Raw genomic sequence first — 9,016 nt, forward strand, 5'->3', positions numbered from 1 at the left:
CTAAACAGATATTGTATTTTCTTCGTACGAACATTGTGAATCTAAATATTAGTTGTAATGATTTTTGCATTCTTATTTTCATTATCCATTTGATGATTTTCCTCTCGAGTTGTGTTATATGCTATTTGGCTTACCTATCGAGTTGGATTAGGTTCCATCACAACATTTGTGGAATTTTGCGTCATGACACCTGTGATCGGTAAAAGTACGTTTAGGAACCATGAGCTTAGCACTCCATGAGGATCTGCTGAAAATTCAGTAAAAATATCAGAAACTATGGGATATGGCCATGAAAATATCAAGGCAAAGACCATGAGAAGTTTTCAGAATTTTTGTTGGTGAGGTAGTTGAAAGCGTACTTATTCATGATTATAAATAGCAATATTGAATTCTTTTTGACACAAGTATCTCTGTTGGCTAATACAAATGCAACCACGGGCTTTGGTTTATGAAGCATGTGTTGGTGTCATACCATTTATTTGCAGCTAGTAGCTTTTTTGAAGTTTGAATAGACATTTTTTTAAATTCGTTTTGAAACACGGACACTGAAATGGGCCTGCAGAAATGCTATCGTCTTGCGTCAAAGCTCCAGTAGAATTTGAACTCATTGGCAAAATTATCGGGAGACAATTGAGTTTGGTTCATTTCTATTGGATAGCAACATCACAAAAACTGTCCATCCGGTAGCAGCATATAAAAGAGGACCATCACCATTCAATAAACCTAAATTTTGAGATTAACGACCTATTTTTTGGTAAAACAAAAAGTAGTATGCCAATAATCGATCTCCGTTGAACCAGATTCTGATGTTTATTGCGCATTTAACAAATGAACAAGAACATACATGCTCACTTCCAATTCGAGAAACATTTCACCGCAGGGGCTGCTGGTTGTAATGGCTCTTCTCCTTTTTCTTTGCAGCAGCCAGCCTTGCATTCCTTGCTGCAGCCTCACTAGCCGCAGCTTTGGCGGCAGCATCTACCTCCTTGCTTGATTTTTTCTTCTTGAGAGATGCCACTTTCTTTATCTTGTCCTTCACAAGAGAAGTAGATGCATCTTCTCCCTTCTCGGTCTCATTGGTCCCATTTCCAGCCTCAACACCATTGGGTTGATCATGTTGCTCCTTAGACTCCTTTGATGATTTATCCTTCTTCTTCTTCTTCTTTGCACTCTTGCTCTCCCCGGGAGTATTATCATCCTTCTTAGCCATCTCCCCATTGGGTTTTTCCACCTTCTTATCCTGTGCAGCACCTGCAAGTGGAATGGAGCACCAAGTCACATTGGAATAGTCAATGCATAATGCAAACTGCGTAGAGAAATAGCGAAAGCTAAACACAGACACATTCCAATCCATAATATATTTTTATTAAGATAGAAAATTTGCCACAATATTAGAGTTCCAACTTTCAGGCTCAGCAGAAGATAAACATTCTTTGATTCAGGGAGTTGGAAGCAAGAACGAGAGAAGGAAAAGAACAAACGCCAGATGACTTAATCGATAAAGCTCACCATGGACAAAACAAGTCCTTCTTGTATTATTTTTTAAAAATGAAAGGGGGAATTAATGCAGGGGCTAGAGGGTATTTGCTGGGCAATGCCACAAGCCACATTGGAGAAAGTTGGAACAGGGTTGGCTGTATGCATTGAAAGAAAACTCAGCATATTTGAAGGCGAAAAGGAAAATACAAGTAGCCTTAAATATAGGTCCATCCTTTGCTATCTTTTTGGAACAGTCAGAGCTTTGTAAATGAGCTCCTAATTGGACACAAGTCGAACAACACATACTATACTTGCTTCTTGCAAATCCATTTGCGAGAATAAGGATACCCTTTACTTTCATGCCATCCCTTTCTGTTCTCATATCTTAATGCACGTATTTAATTTTTTTTTCCTCTTTTTATAACAATGCTCGCATTTAATATTTAATTCAACCGAAGAGGATCCACTTTTCAGGAAACACGAGTCAAAGCACTAGAGATGTCTCTCAGTTCTTCCTACACATAATAGTAATTTCACTATTAATAAATTTAGATGCAGGAAAGACAGCAGTACAATGAATACAAATCAGAAGTGGATAAATTGTGCGGATTTTCTTGCGGAAGCAAAGCATGAAGGGATAACAGTACAAAGAGAAATATAGGCAGTTCACGAAATTGTACGAATTTCTCATGGAAAAATAATTGCTATGCAATGGCCTCTCTAGCTTTCCCTTTTGGTGAAACAGGCAAAGTTCTAGTTGCATATACATAAACAAATTACCTTGTGAATCATCATTGCTCTCAGTTTTGTTTAATCCAAATTCAGCAAGCATAGCTTCAAGCTCAGCAAGTTCCTTTTTCTTAAGTTCCTTCTTTGAAAGCTGCCTTTCCGACTCTTTGGGTGCCACTATTTCAGCAGGCTTCTTAACAATTGGCTCTTTCTCCTCTGGAACATCAGGTTCTTGCTCATGTTCTTCCTCATTATCATCATCTGCTTCATCGACGCCTTCGTCTTCACTTTCACTTTCCTGATATGAACAGATTACAAGACTTAATGCAGATAAACTGTTAAACTAGTGAAACAAAAGAATGAAAAATAAATCTACATTTCTAAGACACTATAATTTGATCATCAACAAATAAAAATATATTTTTTTAGAAAGAAAGAGGGAAAATAGCATATAGGGAGAGAGCAGAAAAGTTCTGTTATACCAAACTCTTTCGTTGTTCCAAACACATAACAAAATAAGCAAGACATGAAATTGGTTTTGTGAAGCAACTGCAGAACTAAGTGTGGCCATCTTTAAAGAGATGTCAGGGAATATATTTCAGTTAAAGAAACACTAACTAGTTATTGATAATCCTTCAAAAATGTCTCAGCCGGAAATGAACCACTGGCAACATGAAAGAATAAGGCAAGAACAAGAATTTTATTCAAAAATGCAAATACAACGAAAAGTAATTTATCAATCAAAAGCTCGTTTGGAAACATAATATGAAGTAATAATCCATCAAAAGAACAGAATAGGAGCAACAAAGAGTGAGGGAGACAGCAACAGGAAAGAAAGACAAGGAAAAAGAATGGAGGCAAAAATCATAAATCCTTGGGCCCCCACAAAAAGCCTAGAGTACGCTCCAAAAATTGTACACAGAAAATCCAATTTTTTATAATGATGATAGCGAGCCAGCTTGCTTGCACCTCGACTATTCAACAGAGTAACTGCTACCTTGCACTAGCACAGTACCAAATAACCCAGCGTTTTTTGTCACTTCTGGGATCTGAACCCTGATATCCAAGGTTTGAAGCCCCTTCTTTGACAGCTAGGTCGTACCCTTGGGTACCATAAAATCCAATTTATATTATTGAGAAAATAAAAGATATTCTAGGTGAAGGATAACTTGACCAGACTTTCAAATGAAAATGGATTTTAGATTTTTTTTTTCAAGGCCATCATATATTGCCTATATAACCAAGAAAGTGACATTGAAATGTGGAAACTGCTTTTTTTTTAATAAGGAAAACGCTATTAATATTCAGCACCGTACAGTGGAAACTATCCAACCCCACTGGGTTATATTGGTTTGCAAGTCAAGATTACAATACATAGCTTTCAAATAGTTACTAGTGCATATACATTTTTGTAATTGGTGTATAACATAAATTACAATTGGACTTGAAATCGTCTTCAGTCAACATCATGTTATCAGTGTACAATTGTTAACATCATAAAAGCCCTATTGTCCAACATCTGCTTCTAGTTGTTTCCTGTGATTTACGGGTAACTGCCATCTCAACTGACGAGTTAAGGCCGATAATCTGGATATACAGCTAAAGAATCTAACCTTATCAAGAAATAATTAATGAAAAAACCAGAATACAGAGAGATATAGGTACCACATCTGATACAAGTAAAATTGACCGAAGACACTCCATAATGTGGATCTAAGAAAGATAACTGTGAAATCAAAAAGTACAAGATAATATTATACACCAGAGATAAATGCAGGAACAAGAAAAAAGTGTCCATGGACCATTAGCAACGAACAGACAAACTAAGATAGAGTAAAAGAAAACTAAAAGATAAGAGATATGAAATTAACTGCATTGAGGAATATCAATAATGCATTCAAAGCCAGTAAACATCTCTATACCAAACAAAAAAGAAAATGAGTAGAGCTAAGCCATTATCCTTCAGTGATTCCAGTTGACCTTACTGACAAGGGAAATAATTTTGACTTCATACATGCAGCTGAACACTCCCAAAGCCATCTGAGGCACAACCATCGTGTACACAAACATAAATTCATACACAAGACGCATACAAATTATACGACCATGTGGGCAAATTAGAATGTTCAAATCAACTCAATACTACCAGCATACAGTCACCGAAAGCACCATATAACTCTAAAATAAGAAAAAACACTAACAATAAAATATTTACACGATAAAGCTTTAAACCAAAAAGGGTGGATCAAAGAATTCACACCTCCACATCAAGAGTTACAGTTTCCTTTGGCTTGTCATGCTGTTCGTTAGCAGCAGAATCCGCTCCCCAAACAGCCTGGGGAGGGGCCGTAGTAGCGTAATAATCATCATCGTCTTCATCATCAACATCTGCCCATGATTTCACAGTCAATGGTGCCGGAGCCCAGAAAACGGCCTCAGATTCCTTATCAGCCTGCTTCTTCACATTTTTGGAAGATGAACCCTCAGTGCTCTTCCCCTTATCAGACTTCTTCTTCTTCCTTAGGGTTCCAAGTGCCGCAAATACGTTATTGTTGCTTATCACCAACTGTTCGTCCTTCCTGTTTCCACCTCCCACCATCTTTTTTTTTTTCCTTCCAATTTCAAAAACAAGCAAAAACCCAACAACGTACGTTTGTCGCTATGTTCCAAAAGTTTATCACTCTATGTATACACAAAATCGGGCGAAGATAAAATGCTGAAGATTGCAAAAATATCTAGGTTCTTTCAGACAGATAAGATCGACTAAAATCGATGGTTCTTGGGAAAATTTAAGAAAAGACCCAGATGGATTTTCGAAAAATCGATAAGATTTATATGATCTGATCGGGTTAAAGATAATTTTCCGAGAATGATTTTCTGGAGAAGATGGTGGATCCAACAAAATTTATAGGGGATGGTCGGTTAAGGTTAATTTAGGGTTTGGCTGAGAGCATAAGGGTGTGGCTGAACCTAACAAGAGAGGGGAGGACTAAGGATTGTGTTTGATAACTAATAAAATATAGCAGTGGAAGATTATTACAAATGTTATCAAATAAAGACGGTAAAGTAAACTGATATATTATTCGAATTCAAATTGACGTATATAATGTATTTGTTACGACCCGGATTTTCTATTCTCGGGAATCGTGATGGCGCATACTAGTGAAAGCTAGGCAAGCCGACCAATTAAACTATTTACCTTATTTCTATTTTTAATCCGATAACGGTTAAGAGCCAACAATTAGATAACAACAGAATTGAATAAGCGGAGGATTGCATTGTAAAGATTTAATAATACTGCTAATACCAATCCATAACAAATCTACCCAAGACTGGTGTCACAACTTCACAGACTATCTAGGAGTACTACAAATAAAGGTCTAAAAGAAATAAATACAACACCGTCTCTGGAAATACATGAAAGAAATAGGAATAGTAGATAGAAGGAAACGCCAAGGCCTGCGGACGCCTGCAGGACTACCTGGGGTCGCCTGATGAACAAGAAACAACAATCTCGCTGCGGTCCGAAGTCTAGACACTTACCAGCACATGTGGTCGGTTGTGCTGATACTTCTATTTATAGAAAAAAAGAAGTTGTTGTGTAAGTTGCTACTGCAAGCTATTGTGTAAGTTGTTACTACAAGCTACTGTGTAAGCTGCTAGTATACCAAATATGGATAATCTTCTACTAGGGGTAATGATTGTCCATAACGGAGTACTGAAAGGATAAGCTCATTGTATCCGATATGGATAATCTTCTACCGGGGTAATGTTTATCCATAATCAGGTACCGAAGTGATAAGCTTCTTCAGGAGGTTTATTTCCAATAGAGTACTAAATAGATAAACATATTTACAGCGGATTCCCATATGGATAAGCTTCTTCAGGATACTTATTTACAATGGAGTATTAAATGAATATTCATAATATAATTATAATACTCCCCCTTGGATGTTCATTAAAAGATAATATGCCTCATTAAAACCTTACTAGGAAAAATCACGTAGGAAAAAATTCTAGTGAAGGAAAAATAGTACACATATTTAGTAATACGCATCGCTATGTGCCTCATTAAAAACCTTATAAGGAAAACCTCATGGGAAAAAACCTTAGTAAGGAAAAAAGAGTGCATCGCGTATTTTACTCCCCCTGATGAAAACCTTATTTTAAATATTTGAGTCTCCGCATTCCAATCTTGTATACCATCTTCTCAAAAGTTGAAGTTGGCAAAGATTTATTGAATAAAACTGCTGGATTATCACTTGAACGGATTTGTTGCACATCAATGTCACCACTTTTCTGAAGATCGTGTGTGTAGAATAATTTTGGTGAAATGTGCTTCTTTCTATCTCCTTTTATAAATCATCCCTTCAATTGGGCTATGCATGCAGCATTATTTTCGTATAAAATTTTGGGTCTTTTCTCACATTCCAAACCACATTTTTCTCGAATAAAATGAATTATTGATCTCAACCATATGCATTCCCTACTTGCTTCATGAATAGCTATTATCTCAGCGTGATTTGAAGAAGTAACAACAATAAATTGCTTTGTGGAGCGTCATGATATGATAGTACCTCCATATGTAAATACGTACCCGGTTTGAGATCGAGCTTTATGTGGATCAGATAAATAACCTGCATCTACATAACTAACAAGATCTGCACTATCTTTGTTAGCATAAAACAAACCCATATTAATAGTTCCCTTTAAATATTGCAATATATGCTTAATCCCGTTTCAATGTCTCCGTGTAGGAGAAGAACTATATCTTGCTAGTAAATTAACAGAAAATGATATGTCAGGCCTTGTAGCATTAACAAGATACATTAGTGCACCAATTGCACTAAGATAGGGTACTTCGGGACCAAGGAGTTCCTCGTCCTCTTCTGGAGGTCAGAACAAATCCTTATTCACTTCAAGTGATCGAACAATCATTGGTGTACTCAATGGGTGCGCGTTGTCCATGTAAAAGCGTTTTAAGACCCTTTCTTTATAGGCAGATTGATGGATAAAGATCATGTTTGCTAAATGTTCAATTTGCAGACCAAGATAAAGTTTTGTCTTTCCAAGATCTTTCATCACAAATTCTTTCTTAAGATATTCAATTGCCTTTTGGAGCTCTTCTGGAGTTCCAACAAGATTTATGTCATCAACATAAACAGTAAGTATAACAAATTCTGATGACATTTTCTTAATAAAAATACATGGACAAATATAACCTTCTTTCAGCAAATATTCACTAAGGCGATTCACATGCGCCCAGATTGCTTTAAACCGTACAAAGATCTTCGTAATCTGATTGAATACATTTCCTGAGATTTAAAATTTGCTTCAGGCATTTTAAATTTTCATATAAATTTCATTATCAAGTGAACCGTACAAATAAGGTGTAACTACATCCACTAGATGTATTTCAAACTTTTCATGCAGTGCTAAACTGATGAGATATCGAAATGTTATGGCATCCATAACAGGTGAATATGTTTAATCAAAATCGACTCCAGGTCGTTGTGAGAATCCTTGTGCAACAAGGCGAGCTTTGTATCTTTCAACTTCATTTTTATCATTCCTTTTTCACACAAAACTCCATTTATGACCAACTGGTTTTATACCGGCAGGTGTTTGGACTACTGGTCCAAAGACCTCTCTTTTAGCAAGTGACTTTAATTCCGATTAAATTGCCTCTTGCCATTTTGGCCAATCTGATCTTTGTCGACATTCTTCGACAGATCGAGGTTCAAGATCGTCACTATCTTGCATAATATTAAGTGCAACATTATATGCAAAAATATTATCCACCACTATTTCAGATCGATTTAAATTAATCCCATCACCGGTTTCTTCAGGAATCTCAGAAGTAATCAAATCTTGGGTCTCTTCAAAAGATCCCTTCATAGTATCGTTTTGATCATTTGTCGATTTTCTTTTTCGAGGATTTCAATCCTTAGAAACCAAAGGCCTACCACGCTTCAGCCGTGCTTTAGGTTCACTAGCTCTCATGCTAGTAGATGGTCCTACTGGGACATCAATTCAGATAGACATATTCTCTGCTGGGATATGTGACTTAGTTATCCTTTTCAAATCAGTAAAATGTGTCTGGCATTTGATTTGCTATATTCTGTAAATGAATGATCTTCTGGACCTCCTAACTACATATAGGGGTACGGGGATCAAAGTGAGATAATGATGAAACTTTCCACACAATTTCTCTTTTGATTTCCATTTTCTCTCCCCTAATTGTGGGAAATGTGTTTCATCAAACCGAAAATCTACAAATCGAGCAGTAAATAAATCTCCTGTCAATGGTTCAAGATAGCGAATAATAGAGGGTGATTCAAACCCAACATATATTCCTATCCTTCTCTGTGGTCCCATCTTACTGCACTATGGTGATGCTACTAGCACATATACAACACATCCGAAAATTCGTAGATGGACAATATTTGGTTCATGACCAAAAACTAATTGTGACATAGAATATTTATCATAATGTGTCGGTCTAAGACGGATAAGTGATGCTGCATGCAAGATAGCATGGCACCAAACAGTAGTGAGCAATGTTGTTTTCACAAGTAGTAGTCTTGCTATCAATTGCAGGCGTTTAATAAATGACTCTGTGATAAGTTAGGATTTTAACATGTTTTATGCTCCTACTTACCTATGCTTTGATCATATATTGTTACAAACTAGTCCTAAAAGGCTCACAAGTTGTGCTTGATCGCAGGTTTGATCGACAAAGTGACGAAATGTCAAAGATCGGCTCAAAAAGGTGTGAAACTTGCTCAAATATCAAAGACCAAGAAAT

The 9,016-nt window shown here is 36.6% G+C and overlaps 1 protein-coding gene across 1 annotated transcript; it reads right to left on the bottom strand.

Annotated features, from left to right (window-relative positions):
• Nucleotides 1-619: 619 nt before the first annotated feature.
• On the bottom strand, nt 620-5,199 carry LOC107790879 (uncharacterized). Its single transcript, XM_016612847.2, has 3 exons — nt 4,469-5,199; nt 2,260-2,506; nt 620-1,251 (listed from the first exon to the last, which is right to left on the bottom strand). The coding sequence occupies exons 1-3, from the start codon at nt 4,805-4,807 to the stop codon at nt 872-874; spliced, it is 966 nt and encodes a 321-aa protein (XP_016468333.1). The 5' UTR covers nt 4,808-5,199; the 3' UTR covers nt 620-871.
• Between the last annotated feature and the right edge of the window lie 3,817 nt (nt 5,200-9,016).

Source organism: Nicotiana tabacum, chromosome 11 (assembly GCF_000715075.1).
Source record: "Nicotiana tabacum cultivar K326 chromosome 11, ASM71507v2, whole genome shotgun sequence".
Lineage (NCBI taxonomy): Eukaryota > Viridiplantae > Streptophyta > Magnoliopsida > Solanales > Solanaceae > Nicotiana > Nicotiana tabacum.

Excerpts from the sequence above, each read along its gene's own strand:
- LOC107790879 (XM_016612847.2), bottom strand. The coding sequence starts at position 4,807 with ATGGTGGGAGGTGGAAACAGGAAGGACGAACAGTTGGTGATAAGCAAC. Across the intron at positions 2,507-4,468 it reads CTGTAACTCTTGATGTGGAG|GAAAGTGAAAGTGAAGACGA; the intron begins GTGTGAATTCTT and ends TGTTCATATCAG. Across the intron at positions 1,252-2,259 it reads GAGCAATGATGATTCACAAG|GTGCTGCACAGGATAAGAAG; the intron begins GTAATTTGTTTA and ends TTCCACTTGCAG.